Consider the following 19,956-nt stretch of genomic DNA (forward strand, 5'->3'; position numbering starts at 1 on the left):
AATGTGTATGTAATAAAAATCTTAAGATTATATAATAGTTTAATACAGGGATGTCCATTCTCAGTCCTGAAGGGCCGATGTTCTGCATGTTTCAGTTCCAACTCCAATTAAACACACCAGAACCAGCTAATCAAGCTCTTTCTAGGTATATTAAAAACTTCCAGGGAGGTCACTAGCGGCTTGCTTGCTTTGGGACTTGTGGAGTTGAGCATCGATGGATTTGCTCTTCAGTGTTTGGACTTTCAGCAGTGAAAATTAAACCACACTAAACTGAACTAAATTAAACTTCAACTCTGAAAACTGGACTGACAGTTTCATTTTGCTAGAACTTCTATGTTAAGCTGCTTTGACACAATCTACATTGTAAAAGCGCGAAAGAAATAAAGATGAAATTGAGGCGTGTTGAAGGAAGTTGTAGCTAAACTATGCAGGACACTGGCTCTCCAGAGTTTGGACACCCCTGGTTTAATATAAATATTAAATATACAAAAAATCATATGATGTCTAAATTGTAAGATATAAAACAACAAGCTATGGTAATACTTCAGAATAAGGTTGCATTTGTCAACTCTCAATCCCCACCTGCGCTTTTATTTTTAGTTGTTTTTTAAGTTTGCAGTCACCGCCAGCTTTTTTGATGATATCACCCAATTTGACGGCCCTCAGAATATTTCTGCTCAGAATACATAACCATATTATATAACAACATATAAAAAAGCCTCTGATTTGAAACACAAAAAGTGTTTTATTCTATCTTCTTTATTCTATTTGATAGCATGTTCATTTTTTTAATCAACAGATGAATTCAGCTACGTTTCATTAAAACTGGAACATCTTTGAAAAAAACTCACAAGCGTGTTTGGACCTGTGCACAAACATTAACTAACATTAATAAATGAAACCTTATTGTAAAGTGCAACCAAAGTCACAACTATCTTTTTGTTATGTATGTAAATAAGCTCCATATTGCAAAAATATCGATATTGAAAAAACCTGACATTGCGATTTTGTTTTTCTGCGATATGAATACAACTTCAACATATGGCTAGAGTAACTCTATTTGGAAAAAAATCATTAAATGGAGTGATATTGTAAGGGTTTAAATCATGTATAAAAAACAAATAAACAAATTACATGCAAAATAATTACAATAGAGCAGGGGTCACCAATCTCGGTCCTGGAGGGCCGGTGTCCCTGCAGGATTTAGCTCCAACTTGCCTCAAGACACCTGCCTGGGTGTTTCAAGTATACTTAGTAAGACCTTGATTAGCTTGTTCAGGTGTGTTTGATTAGTGTTGGAGCTAAAATCTGCAGGACACCGGCCCTCCAGGAACAAGTTTGGTGACCCCTGCAATAGAGCAATGAAAAATGTTCAATAAAGAGTATATTTTTCCGGTGAGTCAAACACAGTATTCAGGTACAGAAACTGTCTAGTCTTCATTGTATTATTTAAGTAAAAGTATTCTTCATTAAAGTTACAAATGTATATATTTTGTGCCCAAATGCTTTAAACTCTCTTAAAATGCCTTTAAATCACTTGCAAATGATGAAGTTTCACTCTGTTATGGTTATACTTTGGAATGACTCCACAAATCTCATGTATTCTCAATTGTAGTGCTGAACAACTATAATCCATTGCACATCCTGCGATGTGACTATTGCGAACACATACAATTTAATATTGATGCTGAAATGATAAATTGTGCAGCCCTAATAATCATATTACATCACAACATATAAAGAGGCCTTTGATTTTAATTAAAAAAAAAAATTGTATTTTCTTTTCACAAGTTAATTAACTAACATTATTAATGAAACCTTATTGTAAAGACTAAATTGACCAAAGGCACAATTACCTTATTTAGCTATTTGAGAAAGCTTCCAAAACAATAATAATAATATTAATAATAATAATAATAATACCAATATTGATAAATACTACTACTACTACTACTACTACTACTACTACTAATAATAATAATAATAATGATAATGATAAATACTACTACTACTACTACTACTACTACTACTAATAATAATAATAATAATAATAATAATAATAATAATAATGATAAATAATAATGATAATAATAATAATAATAATAATAATAATAATAATAATAATAATAATAATAATAATAATAACAATGATAAATGAATAATAATAAAAATAATAATAATACAAATGATAAATAAATAATAATAATAATAATAATAATAATAATAATACAAATAATAAATAATAAATAATAATAATAATAATAATAATAATAATACAAATGATAAATAACAAATAATAATAATAATAATAATCATAATAATAATAATGATAAATAATAATAATAATAATAATAATAATAAATAATGATAATAATAATGATAATAATAATAATAATAATAATCATGATAATAATAATAATAATAATAATGATAAATGAATAATAATAAAAATAATAATAATACAAATGATAAATAAATAATAATAATAATAATAATAATAACAATACAAATGATAAATAATAAATAACAATAATAATAATAATAATAATAATAATAATAATAATAATAATAATAATAATAATACAAATGATAAATAACAAATAATAATAATAATAATAATCATAATAATAATAATGATAAATAATAATAATAATAATAATAATAATAATAATAATAATAATAATAATAATAATAATAATAATAATAAAGAAGATCTCACCGTTGATAACAGGCGTGTAAACCACAATCCCAGCCAGGTTGGGATCAGACACAGTTTTATCCAGGATGAGTCCTCCAATACTAAAATAGCAGATATTTTCATCATGTTAAAGCACTGCAGAAAGGTCAACTTTGCTTTTTTAGCATTGTATGTGTGAATCCATAACCAGGTGTGTGTGTGAGCACATATATCACACCTGCTGATGAACATAGCAGTGATAACTGGCTCCCAGCCGGAGTAGAGCAGCTGACGGCTGGCAGGGTGTTTGGAGGAGATGACCATCCACAGCGGAGTCAGACTGATGAAGAAGGCACACACCAGAAACGACACGTATGGGTGAGAGTCTGGATAAATAGACAAGAAAACAACATCCCAGTGAATGCTGAAGCATAGCAACACAATATGTTTTCGTTTTGCCTTATGCACTTTCAGCTTATTAGTGTAATATTATAATAATATTCAGCTTATTGGTCCCTTTAGTAAATGCTGTAAAAATCCCTAAAATAAGCTTTTAAAATATAAATGACAATTTTAACAATTATCCTAAAATGTACTCCTGAGACATTCCTGCGGCTTTCATCCTCATCAGGGATGAAAGTTAACAAAAAAAGGAAAAAGAAATTATTTTATCATTTACTCTCCCTTCACCTGTTCAAAACCTATTTGAGTTTCTTTTTCTTGTTGAATACAAAAGAAGATCATTTGAAAAATGTTGGCTGCTGGCACCATTTGACTTCCATAGTAATTTTTTCCCCACTATGGAAGTCAATGACTGCAACCAGCATTCTTCAAAATAACTTCTTTTGGTCAAACTCATAAAGGTTTAAAGGTCCAGGAGGAAGAATAAATGAGGTAATTTACATTAATGGGTGAACTATCCCTTTATTACATGTTTCCAACTATTCTTCTTTGTGTATTACCATTCAAAAGTCTGACCAGTAAGATTCTTTTAGTAGAAATGACTGCTTCTCCTGACCACACAATAACCCATTTCTGCCATTTTCCATAAACTGAGAGGGGTTGACAGCTATGACGGCCGGCTGACAGAAAAAAATAACCATGACCGACATCTTGTTGATGTCAGACATCATGTTGTCAGCTGCGGTCAAATGGTACACCAACTCAACTTGCTTTAAGAATTTGGTTATAACTTACACAAATATTGGAAAATATTTTTAATATTCATTTAAATTTATTTGCAATGATATTTGTGGCATAAATAAATAAATAAATAAATAAATAATAGTGCAGTCAAAAGATTAATCGTGATTAATCGCATACAAAACAAAGGCTTTATATATATATATATATATATATATATATATATATATATATATATATATATATATATATATATATATATATATATATATATATATATATATATATATATAGCATATATATAAAATACATATTTGTAAAGAAAAAACTATTAATATTTATATCTAATACAAAATATATATATATATATATATATATATATATATATATATATATATATATATATATATATATATATATTAGATTTATATACATATACACAATATTTATACACAGTACACATACGTTTATGTAAATACAATCTTTTATTTTGGATGTGATTAATCATGATTAATCAGCACTAATATAATATAATAATATAATATAATATAATATAATATAATATAATATAATATAATATAACAAAATATAATATAACAAAATATAATATAATATAATATAATATAATATAATATAATATAATATAATATAATATAATATAATATAATATAATATAATATAAATATTTAATATGACTTTCTTTTGTCCAGAAATTTTCCAATAGATTATGCTGTTACATAAATATAATATTTCTTGTTCTTATGAGTGGCTGCAACATTTTATAGTCTCCAATTAAGCTTTATTCATGTGCATTACCTGCCATTTTCAAATCAATTCAAAACTTGTGATCTGATTTTGATCTGATTATGTGCCATCACTCAAAAAACGTGGCGTCTCGATCAGAACAGAAAACCAGATTTTTCTGCTGTGTGAGAAATGTAGCCATGCTGACTGGCTCTAATTGGATTTAAACAGATTGAGGATGAAAAAAAAAAGGCTCTTCTTAAAAACCGAATCAAATCGGCTGACAGTGATGCCAAAAGAGGTTTCACTCTTTCCTAAATACTGCTCATCACACATTAAACAGCCTAAATCTTTAAATCCCAAACATAGAGGCAACATCTGTGTGACTATATTTAGTGTGAGATGGACAGCGGTGTGCGCTAATGATGGCAGAAGCTTCTTTTGTCAGCCAGGTTGGCATGGCATGGTGGTGCCATTTGCCTTGCCCTCACCTCATTTCACCTCTGTCAGAAAGGGAAACACTAAAAAAGGATTGTGGCGCTCCATCTGGACCAGTCTAAGGGTTAATCACACTGAGTCATCAGCCTCATTTAACCAGCATAACGCTGCTCAGGACGGCCCATGTGTAACTTTATATCTTTTTAGAGATATTGTTAGAGATAGTGCGTGAGAGACGATGGCTAGACTTTCCAGAGTCAATTTATTTTCTGTAAAATGATCAAAAAAAAAAGCAAGCTGAAAATTAAATATGAAGAAAATTAACACACACTTAAGACAACATGAAATATGATTTACAACGAATCAATAAACCAGTTCTTTATGTTTAATATTAATCGAATAATCTAATATTTACATCATCATTTAACAATATTTAATCATTTTAAATGTCTCTATGATTAACCTGTGTTATGCCTGAGTGTATTGGTGGGTTGTTGTTGTTTTTTTGCGCCGCTCATTCACTCTCTCTCTCCCCCCATTGTTGTGACAATTGTGAAACCCATTTATAACCAATATATAACCAAACCAAGTTATAAGCTGAGCACTGTAGGGGCTGAGTTCAATATATTTTGAATTGATTTTTCACATTTCTTGGTTTAGTTAAGGGGTAAGGGAAGTGTTTGTAATTTATTTTCTATATTTCTTTTGATTCTATAAGGTAAGTTATCTTCGGGGTGGAGTTTTTATTTATTATTTTGGCCTTGCTCAGCCCTGAAGCTATTTTTGTTTGCGCTCCTATTCTTCGTTTTCTGTAAATACAAACTTTTCCCATTTTTCTCACAATAAAAGAACCTAAAGGTCATTAAAATCCGAACCTGCTAACTGTTTATTTATTTATTCTTTCACTTATGCTTCAGCCCCAGCCTTAGACATTTGGGTCATAACACCAGTAATCCATTCATGTTAAAATATAATACATTAAAACGAAATACAAATAGGCGTCACAGTGGTGCAGTGGTTAGCACAATCACCTTACAGCAAGAAGGTCGCTGGTTCAGACCCCCAGTTGGGTCAGTTGGCATTTCTGTGTGGAGTATGCATGCTCTCCCCGTGTTTGTGTGGGTTTCCTCAGGGTGCTTCGGTTTCCCCCACAAGTCCAAACACATGCACTAGAGGTGAATTGAATACGCTAAATTGGCCGTAGTACATGTGTGTGAATGCAAGAGTTTATGGGTGTTTCCCAGTGTTAGGTTGCGGTTGGAAAAGCGTCAACTGCGTAAAACATATGCTGGATAAATTGGCGGTTCATTCCGCTGTGGCGACCCCTGATTAATCAAGGGACTAAGCTGAAAAGAAAATTAATGAATGAATGAAATACAAATAATGTAACTCAGACCTGTCAATAATGTACAAGAATTCAAATTATTTTAATACTAACATTTAATATTGTACAATATTGCAATGATTATATAACAGATATTAATATACGCTCTAATGTATATACATTATCAATAACTAAAAATGTATAAATAACTTAATATGTATATAAAATAATAAAGAATCAGAAATGAAACCTGATAAAAACACAGATATACACTTTCATAACATAAAAAAATTAACCTGTAATATATATTTTAACTTTCAGCTTATTAATATATGCTTAACACATTAATAACCTTATATTTCATGATCATGGTAACACTTTCATTCAGTGTTAGATTAAGAGTCTATACTCAAAAAATTATGTTTGCTGTCTGTTTAAACTACTCATATGAAATAAGCTGAAACAACACAATTCATTAGGTTTTTTTGGGAGGGAGAACTTAATTGTTTTATGTTCAATCCACTTAAATCTGTAAAAACTAATTATTTAACTTAATTCCTTCATGTTGTCCCTACACAAATCAATTGTGCTGACCCAGCATTTTTAAAAGTGTACGTCAGGGAGACTATATGTGTCTGTGTGGCGAAGACAGTCTTAATGGTCTGTGTGTTTTCGTGAGAATGTGGATCCGCAGACCCAGAGTGAGGTCACGCACTGTGTCACAACACTCTCATTGTCCTGAGCCAGACTCATTAGCAGAGTGACCCGACCCATAAAACATATCAACCCCACGGCCCCATAAACCATAACTTACACACCTCACATCTGCTGACACCTGCAGTAAAGTGTGAAATGCACCGCTAAGTTTAAGATATATTGCTGAACGCATTCTAACATGACATATAAACACTGAAATATGATCAATTATTTAATATGAGATTCAGTGTTACGGTAAATCAGTCTAAATTTGATTTACTCAAGGATGAAATCTTAACTGAGAGATTCTGATGCCCTCTTGTGGTAAAAAATCAATACTGATCTGCAGGGCAGAAATTGCTACACGTTTATCAAACTCTTGATCTGTTATCTATTTTCGGGTGAAATTATCTCTTTTAGGCTTTGTTAATGTGTGTGATTTTAAAAATTAGTGATTTTGTTAAGGCTTTGAGGCAATATTTCTGGCATTTCATGTTTTCTTTTCTTTTCTTGTCAACCCACAGGTTTGAAATATACTTGCGGTGGTAACCGGATTGAATTAGACCTTTTACCCATCACATAAATGGTCAACTACATGTGACAAACAAGAAATAAATAATTTTAATAAATAAATAAGTATTTTTTATTAATTATGACAATTACACTGTTTCTTTTCAATGGGCTAGGGTGGTAACCTGATTTCGCCATTCCATCTGAGGGAAGAGGGAGAATGATGGGGAAAGTTTGTTTAATTGTTGAGCTACAAAAATGACATGTTTTTATTATTGTTGAGCAAACTGAAATTATATGTTTCAATCAAATGTCATGAATGAATCAGATTTTTAAATATGTAAATACTGTCACTCAACATTTTGTGTATTTGACATTGAATTCCATTGTGTTATAAATTGGATTGCTCATGGTTTTTATTAAAAAGCTTATCATAAAATGTAAACAAATGTGTAATTATTAATACAATTTGAGTATTTTTTTTCCTATGAAGTTTTTTTTCAATATTAATAAATAAGGAAATTTTCATGACAATTTTAATCTAATGCAGTTTGGTATATTTACCTCCGGCCCACCACCCTCAATCGATTTGGTTTTTAGCCCTTCATAGGAAAAAGTTTGGGCACCCCTGGTATAAAGTATGCAATATATTTACATAATCAAACACAGCAAATGATAAATAAATGAGAGAAAAAGAAATAAAAACAGTGCTAAAAATAATAATAGTAATAATAATAATAATAATGTCAATTCATCCTCTTTGAGTCAGTTGTGAAGCCAAGCGAAAATAAAGCTTAAATAAAAAGGTAATGCAAAATGCATACGATTAAAGACAACTTTAGAAAGCGAACTCAAAAATCCCAGACATTGTAGGATATTTAGAAACTACGGCCGGACACTTTTTTTAAGTGCCCAAAAGGTGAGTCTTTGTGGGTCTGCAGAGCATGCGAGATTGCGTGTGGGAGTGTTGACATGTCTTGCGCACACACAACGAGCATTACAAAACGTGTAGGGGAAGAGAAGAGTTTCCACTGGTTAATTGATCACGAATGATCACCAAATATACTTGGGCGTCTGACCTTTTTTTAAAAGCTGTTGAAATAAAAAAAGCAAGTTCAAGTTGCTTTACTGGCATGACATTTTGTACTGTAGTGCCAAAGCTTTTTAGATCTGTATAAACTATGTAATATAATTACATAATCAAATTAATAAAACACACAGCAAATGATAAATAAATGACAGGAAAAAAACAGTGCTAAAAATTATAATATTTACAATAATAATATGTAATTTCATCCTCTCTGAGCATAGTGAGGCTTTTCTGAGTCGTTTATTAAAGAATTGAGTATTTAATGATTCTCTCGCGGCTGTGCGGATGCAGTCAGTTGTGAAGAAAATGAGGCTTAAATAAAAAGGTAATGCAAAACGCATACGACTATCGAAAACTTTAGAAAGCAAATGCAAAAATCCAGGAAATTTTAGGATATTTAGAAACTACATGTGCCCAAAAGGAGCATCTCTGTGGGTCTGCACAGCATTTGAGATTGTGTGTGGGAATGTTGATAAATCTCACTCACACACAACGAGCAGTACAAAACATGTAGGACTTTCCACTGGTTAATCACGAATGATCACCAAATATACTTGAGGGGTCATTAATATACATGGTCAAGTCTATGTGTGGGAACCACTGTACACATACATACAATAAATAAGCAAACATCAATAGAAACAAAAACAAACTTTGTGTTTACCTCCTAAAGCCCACTATTTGATATCTGATACACTGAGAACTCTTAATGATAACCACACTTTTATTTAAAAAATCTTTTCTGATTAAGCGAAATCTTTTTCATTACAAAAAAAAACTATTTAAAACATATTTATTGAGTATGATGTATTTGTACAATCACTATTATAAAATTACTGCATTGCATCGTGTTCAGTCTACCACAAAAAAGCTCTCATTTATGCAACTAAGCATTTAAATGTCATCTTACTAAAGGCTAAAATAACTGCGATTTAGAGCAACAAGCTATATTTATACACATTTTATGCCAGTCTTCTGTTATACTACTTTGACATTTAATTGAGGGTATATAAATAAAGTGCACCAAACTGCTATGTTTGCCCAGTCTGAGCCACTAAGCAAAACTGAGCTGTTTTTATCCTCCTGATTTCTTACTTTATAAATCATACGGGTCATTAAAAGCTTCGTACATCAACTGCAATATTAAATAATATGACCACCATTCTCTGGCAAGCTTTGGTCCCGATTAAAATGTTTAAGTGAAACTTGACTAGTTGATGAAAATAGGATGTTACTGTAAGCGTGTGTGTGTGAGAGAGAGAGAGAGAGATGTTAAAGCTTGTGTGTGTGTGGGTTTGTGGTGGTACAATAACTGGGAGTGACAGATGCATATTTAAAGCAAGTACAAGTTTAGCAATCCATTCAACACACAAGTGGGCTTTTAAAAATGGCAAGTTCCTCAGAATTTGACTGCCTAGATGGCATCTGTCAAATGTTTATTCATAGATGCATACTAATAATGCAAGCGAGCATATGCTACCTTATAATGCAATGTAGATTGGCAGTTCACTAGGTTTTGTAGTCCGTATTTTCCAACATATTGTACTCACCTATACAGTTGTATAAGCCCTGGCTGATCCATGCTAGGATGGCGAGCGTGATGAGGTCACCAAAACTGGCAGCGATGGGCGTGGCTACATTATCAGGGTTGATACCTGTCTTCTTAGAGCCCACAATCACACCCACCATTATTATACCTGAGAGAGAAGACAGACAAAAGTTACTCACCTGCAACTGGACACTCACAGTGTGGCTAAAATGATGAATAACAAATATATCGGATTTCACCATAATAACAATAGAAGCATTATTTGTTGTGAACAGAATCTGCTTTAGTAGCAGCATATAAGAGTATTAGAGGTTAATCTGTGTGTACCCTGCAGCAGAGATGCTATGAAGGCTGTGGCGACACTACTGGAGCACAGCAACACGGCATGACTGATCTGGAACTTTCCCTCAGGAATCCAACCCAGTACAACAGCCGCTACTGCCGCCAGAAACCCGATTACTGTGGCCTGAACCTGAGAAAGAAAAAAAAGAAAGAGACAATGAAAGGTAACATTGGGGTCAGCAAGAAGTTTAGATTTTTATTCAGTATGTGGACCCATCGGAGTCTTAATCTGTATTAGGGCTGCACAATATATAGTTTCAGCATTGATCTCGAAATGTGCACATCCATAAATGTCACATCGCAAAATATGCAATGTTGAGTCTGAATTTTAGTTGACTAGGAGCTACAGAATTATATTTTAATTACTGTATTTATACCAAATTTATGCAAAAAAAAAAAAAAAAAAAACAAGAATTTTTGTTTCTAGTCCAAATATCTACATTTCAAATGGGAAAACAAGATTATTTTACTTGCCCCACTGACAGATTTTTGTTTGTTTTAAGGAACAACTTAAAGGAAAAGTTTAAAGAAATGCTGAAAACAAAACAATATTTTAACTTGATTAAGAATTTTTAGATAGCGGAACTAGAAACCAGACAATGCAAAGGAAGAAAAGCATTTTTTTTTTGCATAGTGATTATTCCATTTCTGTTCATGAATACTGTTAGACTCCATAGAAAACCATCAACATATTCAAATATATTTATATATGCATTTGAATATGTTCAAACTTTCTTATAAAACTGTATATATCAAATCAAATCACTTTTATTGTCACATCATCAGCAGCATGTATACTGTGATGAGTGAAAAGCTTAGGTGCTGGCTCTAGACATTGCAAAATACAGACACAAAAAACAGAACAATATATTATTAGCAATATTAACAGTAATATGTATAAGACAATAAATATGTGAAAGACAATAAATACGTTAGGAAAAACACACATGTAGACACAGATAGACAAGTTCACAATCAAAAAGGTGTACACATAGTTTGGCTGTTGGTGGAAAATTATTGTAAGCAATATTGTTTTAAGTAAGATAAACATCGCAATATTATTGCAGAAAATTAACATATCGCAATATCAGATTTTTTCTAATATCGTGCAGTCCTAATCTGTATTTTTGTGTGTGTGTGTAGATTGTGTGTGTACTTAATAAAGTTTGATGACATACATTTGAAGTCAAAATTATTCAACCTCCAGTGAATTATTTTTTCTGTTTCAAATATTTCCCAAATGAGCAAGGACATTTTCACAGTATGTCTGATAATATTTTTTCTTCTGGAGAAAGTCTTATTTGTTTTATTTTGGCTAGAACAAAAGCAGTTTTTAATTTTTTAAAATTAATTTAAGGTCAATATTATTAAGGTCAATATTATTAGTCCCTTATATTTTTTTCGATAGTCTACAGAACAAACCATCGTTTTACAATGATTTGCCTAATTACATTAACTTGCCTAAATAATCTAGTTACACCTTTAAAATGTCACTTTAAGCTGTACAGAAGCGTCTTGAAAAATATCTAGTCAAACATAATTTACTGTCATCATGGCAAAGATAAAATAAATCAGTGATTAGAAATGAGTTATTGAAACTATTATGTTTAGAAATGTGTTGATAAAGAAATCTTTCTGTTAAATAGAATTTGGGGTGAAAAAAAATAAACGGGGACTAATAATTCAGGAGGGCCAATAATTCTGACTTTAACTGTGTATCTGTACAAATGTAGTTACCTAGTAATAATATTAAAACTAATATCCAATTTTTCTAATTGTTAGATTTTTTAGATAAATTTATTTGAATAATCTTTTCTTGTTATTATTTTAAAGATTGGCTGCATCTGTATTGGTGAAACATTCTGAATTAGCTGGTTTTAAGGTCGCTGCTGTATAAATTATCCTTGAGAAAAGCTCTTACCTGTTTCAGTGCCAAATTCCCAATAATGAGATTCCACTTCTCTATGGGGGAGTCCATTTTGCCCACATTCACCTAAAAGAGGACAAACACACTTTTGAGTCTTATTTCAATCATTCACTCAGTAAAGTGGTTACTAAAAATGTGACATGTTTTATGTACACTTTATTAAATGTTAGAAAATGATGTATGACTTGTATCACCTGCTATTGATATACCGTTGTTGTTTTATGATGTACCTTTATATTGTATGTGTACTGTATGTACATGTATTTTTTAATATATTGCATATTTATATATTTGTAATATTTGTATATTGTTTTTTATTTATTTATTTTATTTGTGTGGGTTGCAGCTGGAAGAACATCCGCAGCGTAAAATATGTGCTGGATAAGTTGGTGGTTCATTCCGCTGTGGCGATCCCAGATTAATAAAAGGTACTAAGCCGAAAAGAAAATGAACGAAAGAATGAATGATAGCTGAAAATTTAAAAAAATAGGCTTCATCTTTTTTTTTTAAGCAAATTATTACGTTTTCATTTAAACTTTTGATATTGGAGGAAAAAAAAACAAGAAAACTAAAAGCTAAAACAACAAAAGAAAGCACAAAAAAACTGCATGAGACCAAATTACTTCTGAGTGGTGGATTTTGCAACTGGAAATTTTACATTGAAAAGAAAACCGCCATCTGAGGAAAAGATAACAACATTTCAGGGTTTGGAAAGGATCACTGCCCGCAGTGTAACAGCAAGATGGCTGACTCCACGGTGGATGAACTAGCGTGTGTGCTTAAGAAAATAAAGAAAACAAATGTAAATGTGAGAGAGCGACGTCTGAGGGCAACAGACTCAGTGTGTGTGCATATGTGTTTTTTTTCCACAGCTGCATGAGGGTGAACAGAAGGCCTGTACTTTCACCCCTCTCCTCCACTCGCTCCACACCACCAGGGTTTGTTTATTCTTTCACCTCGAGGGGGGACGACAGATTTGCCAGGAGAACACTAGACGCTAAACGGCATGAGCTAAAACTCCTATGAGCTCCAGAGTACATGGCTGAAGAAAAAAAAAAAACAGCTACCCCAAATAATAATAATAAAACCACTCTGTCAGCAGAAAGACTTCAGTACCCAGAGGAAAGGGCAGGAGAGGAGGACGCTTCTGAACTAGCTAAAGCAGGGGTGCTCAAACTTATTCGTATAAAGAGGGAAAAAAACAAATATCATTGAAAGCCATGGGCCGAAGGTATATCCCACACTACAGTATATTACAATAAAGTTGTCATGGTTAATTTCCTCATTTATTTCATAAGATTTAATAGAAAACATTACTTTAAATTGTATTATCTAATGCAGTATAGGGCTTAAAATGACGACAAATTGCAATAAAAACATAAACAGTCACATTTATAACACAGTAGAGTTCAATGCTATACACTAGTCAAGCAGAATCTGCCTTTGCCTTGATTTGTCCTCTATTTATCGGGTGACAGTATGTACATTTAAACTAAATCTGATTCATTTACACCATTTAATTCAAACATTTAAGCTTTTAACAATAAATCAAAAAAACAAAAGGTTATATTAGATTTGAAATGACAATCCCTAAACCATCCCCGGCCAAATCAAATGTTACCATGGGCTCACTTTAGCCCGCAGGACCTAGTTTCAGCATCTCTGAGCTAAAGTAAACTACACTAATCCAAACATTCCTGAGTCTGTAACTATGGAAGAGTTTAAATGGATCTTTTGTGACGCTTTTTTGTCTTCTGTAGTGGGAAAACAGAAAAAAAAACACTGAAGAAAAAAATGAGATTAGATTTACTACATTTTTAAGGTAAAAGTGGTTGCAAACAATTTATAAGGGGTGAATTTAAACAAAAAAATCAAGTTTTAATTTAATTTGTTTAAATTCACCCTATATAAATCGTTTGCAACCACTTACCTTAAAGAAATGTTGTAAATCCAATGAATCTTTTTTATCTTCAATGTACCAGGGTCAGAAATAAAGAGGGTGGATGTTGCTCATATAGCATTATAGAAAGAGAAACTGACTGGCCACTTTATTAGGTACACCTGTTAAACTACTTAACACAAAGCTCTAATTGTCGGACAATCACATTGGAGCAACTCAATGCATTTGATCAATCTGCTGAAGCACACCACAGCCACACCTGTCAGCTGAGAACAGAACCTGAGGCTTTAATTCAAAGCAGCTCAACAAAACTGGACAATAGAAGATTAGTTTCCATTCCTGCTGTGACATTCAAGGCAAGGTCAGAATTTAGTGCAAACAACATGAAAGCACGGCTCCATCCTGAATTCCTTGAACAGATCAGTCTACTGCTTACATGTAATAACTTCAACTGTTAGTTACTAGTTAGTTAGCTATAACTAATAAAATATGGTAACTAATAACCTTAACTTTTCCGAACTTGATTGTAATGCAGTAATGTCCACCTTTTGTGGATTGTGAATAGTGCTATACAAATAAACTTGAATTGAATACTGCTGGTGAGCCTACTATGGGCCTCTTAGTACCAGCTGAACATCTTTTAAACACTTCAATTTTATTGACTATTGATGCTGACCATGTTTATCTCTTTATGAAGGCAGTGTACTCATCTCACAAGCATCCAGTAGGATAACACACCATGGCACAAAGCTCAAATCATCTAAAACTGCGGTCTTGAACATTACAGTAAGTTCAAATAAGTTACAGTAAACAAGTTACAGTGAGTTAATTCTTAATCCTACAGAGCACTAATAGAAAAGTGTTTTCAGAACATTGCTGAATCTATGCTACAAAGGATTAAGTTTAACAACTTTATTAATCCCGCAAGGGGCAATTATATTAGGGTAGTGACATTGTGAGGCATCATACGAACAAAATCACACAAAAACAATATGATAAAGAATATTACAAAACACATCCCAGAATGCTTCATAATAAATTAACAAATATAAAAAATATATAATAATAATAAACATTTAAATTAAACCTACATACATTAAAAATTAAAGCTTGCTCAAATTTAAGGTTATAAAGCATTATAGCATCTGGAACAAAAGTACATTCATATCTACATAGATTATTATCTATATCTATTTGTATATATTTCATTTATATCTATATCTAAATTAATAAGGATGTTCTGAAGAAAAGCAATCGTTTAAAAGTAATATAGTTGTGGATGTATTTATTTTAGGGTGTTAGATATTTTTATATTTTGATCAAAAAGATATTATGAAAACTGTGCAAACAATCTCCTCAATAAAACCAGGGATACTTATTAACTAAATTTAATTCTTAATATTAACTAATAACTCTTAACTAACTTTAACTATTAATATTAACCAAGTAAATATGTTAAATGAAATTGTTGTTTTGAAACCTACAGTGTTTTTATACTCAGGCATATGGGGGATGGAAATACCTATGGAGTCATAACAATGATAATAACAGACTATTCTATCACAGATGTATGGTTTTTAACTAGCTTGAATCGTCAGGTCCTGGCAGGCCCAGATCTCATCATGAACCACATCAACGCACTTCTTGGGTTAACTAAAAGTTGCAATTAAGTCATCAAATTACAGACACACCTAGACTAAAGCAGGCTGAAATGATGTGCAAACAGTGGATAGTTAGTTTAGTAATACTAACCGCTGTGGAAAGTCTGGAAGCCAGAGTCATCTCCAGGTTTCCTTTCAAACCCAAAAGAGCTGGAACAAGGATGAAGATTTCCGTAACATTCTTAAATGCTTCCCAGTGCTAAAGAGAAGGGGGGGGGGGGGGGAATTAAATATTATTTTACTTAAGAATTAAACAATTCTTTCAATTATTTAAATGTATTTATAAAGCACAAATAATGAGTAAATGTGGAACAATTCCATAACACAGCCATCTCCAAAACAGGTCTTTGTTTCTAAAAATTGAGCAAACCCATTGTAACACGGAATCGTTACGTTTACTTAATTTTATTAATTATGCACATTGATTATTTGCTTAATAACTAAGGTAATGAGTTTACTTTTTAAAAAATTAAGTAAAAGTTGATGGAAATAAGTTTCAATCCCTAATTTGTTACTTATAATTAATTAAATCCTGGACAAGATTAACTAAATTGTTCTAGTTTTAATTTAATCCTTAATCGTACTAACCCTATAAGTAAGTAAGTGGATGAATGGATGGATGGATGGATGGATGGATGGATGGATGGATGGATAGAAACTACGCATGGTTTTACTATGAATACACCTAAAACTTTGTGATCATTACAGGTTAGATGAATGGATGGATGGAGTAAATTAATAAAGGGATGGATAGACAGACAGACAAACAGACAGCTAGATAGATAGACAGACATATAGACAGACAGACAGAAAGACAGATAGACAGATAGACAGATAGACAGATAGATAGATAGATAGATAGATAGATAGATAGATAGATAGATAGATAGATAGATAGATAGATAGATAGATAGATAGATAGATAGATAGATAGATTTCTTGGATAATGGGGATCCTGGAGCCAAAACAATAGTTTTTATTATGTTTCAGGTAATACATTTAGGTCAGATCATCTTAAAGTAAATACTAAAGGATACTTTGAAACTGCTTAATTTTCTTTACATAAAATAATAATTAATAAGATGATTTCTAAGGACCAAACAGCTGAATAAAATCTCCAAAATATCTTCTTCTGCATTCAAATAAGAAATGGTCATCCAGTTTTGGACCATCATGAAGGTGTGAAAATGCTCCCCAGGGTCTCACCTGTACTATATCCAGCACCACCCCGGCTGACACTGTCCCGAACCCTGCAAGAAGGAATGGCACCACTATCTGCAGTGCCATGGCCAGGGGTGACTCTTTGGGCATGTTTACATTTGTCAACTGCTGCCCTTCCTCCTCACTCTCCTCCTCATCGGCTTCTTCTCCTGAAAGCCTGCTTTCAGGCAGCATGGGTTCAGTCTCTGCATATCGTCCATCTCCAGCCTCAGACAGGCTGATGGAGGTCCTGCTACCACGGTCTGAATGTCTCCGGGACTCTCGGTGGAAGCCATTCTTATGGGACTCTGGCTTGGGTGTACCAAGATCCACCATGGCCAGCCGTTCCTCCTGTAGAGCAGTGTAACCAGAAGGAACCATGGTCTGAAGCATGCAAGGTATGGGTCTAAAAGACACAGAGCTCCAAGCTCCTCCGGCCTGAGCTGCCAGACTAGGGCCCAGGGAGCTGAGGACAGCACCCCCTATCGTTCGGAGGCTCATGCTGAAGATTACACCTGGCTGGGCTCATGGCCCTCTTGACTTTGAGAAAAGTAACAGATCAGCAGAACCAGCAGATGGCATCCATTATAGTATCACAGTGACCTGATGAAGAAAAGTACAGACAGTTTATCAACAGCACTGGCAAACATAGTCAAGGGCACAATATCATGTTTTTTTTTTGTTTGTTTTTTAGTCTGTCAGCAAAAGTGATTTGATCTAGACGCTGAAACAGCAGTTATGTTTAGTACACACTCTAAAACTTACTGACATCAAGTCTTTTGTGCAATATACTTGGAACTAAGTTTCTGAATAATGTCAGTAATCATTTTATATGTGTACTTGGGGGGAGGGGGGGGGTACATGATAAATGTGGAGTTATTTAAAGAATTAAAGAAAATGTAAAGAACTTTAAGGGGGGGGGGGATGCAGGATAATTGTGAGGATACAAGTTAAATATCTGGAAAAATAAAGTCAATTTGAAGAACATTTCAATTATTTTTTAAGTAACAAACTTTCAAATTACAATTTAGTAAAGTGAAAAGGCTAAAAAAACTAAATAAATCATATATAAATGATAAATAAAACTTAAGCAAAACAGCTGACAGCCAAATCAACACCGGAATGTTTATGAAGGTGTCTGTTAGACAGAGGTTATAATGTTTAGAAACCATCTAAAACTTATTGACATCAAGTCTTTTGTGCAACCAACTTGGAACTAAGATTCTGGATGATGTCATAATAATTGAATAGGTGTATTTGGAGGGGAAACGCAGGATGATTGCGAAGTTACAAATTAAATATGCAGAAAAATATAAAGTAATTAAAGAACTTTAATGTTTATATTGTTTTATGAGTAAAAAAGAAAACTTTAACATTAAGACTACAATTTAGTAAAGTGAATATGCTAAAAAAAATAATTCACACACATAAATGCTAAAAGAAACTTAAGTAAAACACATCACAGCCAAATCAACAGAAATATTTATGAATGTATCTGATAGAGGTTATAATGTTTAGTACACCAAAGTTTCTGAATAATAATAATAATTAGTAAACAATAGTAATAATTTAGTAAAAGTAATAATAAATAGTTTTTTTTATAAATACTTTTATTAGTAAAAGAAATAATAAATAGTAATAATTTTATATGTATATTTGGGGGGGGGGGGATGAATTGTGAGAATGAAAGGTAAATATCTGGAAAAATAAAGACAATTATAAAGACGATTAATTCTTAAGTAAAAAAATAATAATTTTAAGATTACAATTTATTAAAGTAAAAATTATTTTAAAAAATATATAATAATAATGAAATCACACATACATTATAAAAGAAAGTTAAGTAAAACAGATCACAGCTAAATCAACACAGGAATGTATATAAATATATCTGTTACTAATATTAATAATAATAAATTATTATTAGACAGAGGGAGTAGATTATTGTTTTTATTTGAGTTTACCGCTAGAAATATTACGAATAATAAATAAAACATGTATAACAACATGAAGCAGTGTTTCCTAATATTATCAACCAGCCACACCAACAACAACATATACTAAATGACATGCAAATGTTTGTAAATAAAGTCAATTTTGCTTTCAGAAAACAGAACGAAGATACACAAACACATAAGATAATGTTTTCAGACAAAACCTGAACTTATACATTTCAAAAACGAAACCTATACATTTGATAGGACTTGAGATATTTTAATGTATTATGTATGTGATGCAGAGGCAGGAAGAGGACAGACTGTATTTTCAGTTTGACAAACTATAAGAATACTATAAGATTTCTGAAGGTAATATGGTTTACCGTTAACAAAACCTACTTAATTATACGTCTACACCTGTGCGTAGTTGACTTGTGTGTTGGTATCTTCTCAAAGCATGCTAAATATTCTCCAGCTGACTGATGGTAAACATTAATAATTCATCAAATGAACTTCAAAGCCTGTCAAATTAAACCAGTGCTTTATTTAACGTGTGGTAGACGTTATTAAACTCTTCGGAGGGTGTACAAATTACAACTGAATATATTTACCGTGGTATTTTCCGCTCCGTCGAAACGAGTTTTTGCTTCTTCCCTAATCGTCGGACTGGAGCTGTGTGACAGCGGCGGCACGTCATCATTGCCGTGCACTGCGACAGCCGCGGGAGCGAGCGTGCACTTCAAAATAAAGGTCTTTGAATTAAAAAAAGAAAAGAAAAGTCTTGTAAGTCATGTGAAACAATTGGGAGATTTTGTGCC

The 19,956-nt window shown here is 32.2% G+C and overlaps 1 protein-coding gene across 1 annotated transcript in view; it reads right to left on the bottom strand.

The window, feature by feature from the left end:
• Positions 1-19,846, bottom strand: part of slc41a2b (solute carrier family 41 member 2b) — a 46,317-nt gene extending 26,471 nt beyond the window's left edge. The window contains exons 1-8 of the mRNA XM_056455991.1: positions 19,750-19,846; positions 17,208-17,804; positions 16,093-16,200; positions 12,435-12,506; positions 10,499-10,643; positions 10,173-10,319; positions 2,916-3,063; positions 2,720-2,799 (exon numbers count right to left, since the gene is read on the bottom strand). Coding sequence (XP_056311966.1) covers positions 2,720-2,799; positions 2,916-3,063; positions 10,173-10,319; positions 10,499-10,643; positions 12,435-12,506; positions 16,093-16,200; positions 17,208-17,702 — 1,195 coding nt within the window. The 5' untranslated portion in view covers positions 17,703-17,804; positions 19,750-19,846. The remainder of the gene's footprint in view (positions 1-2,719; positions 2,800-2,915; positions 3,064-10,172; positions 10,320-10,498; positions 10,644-12,434; positions 12,507-16,092; positions 16,201-17,207; positions 17,805-19,749) is intronic.
• Between the last annotated feature and the right edge of the window lie 110 nt (positions 19,847-19,956).

This window comes from Danio aesculapii, chromosome 4 (genome assembly GCF_903798145.1).
Source record: "Danio aesculapii chromosome 4, fDanAes4.1, whole genome shotgun sequence".
In the NCBI taxonomy this organism is placed as follows: Eukaryota; Metazoa; Chordata; class Actinopteri; order Cypriniformes; family Danionidae; genus Danio; species Danio aesculapii.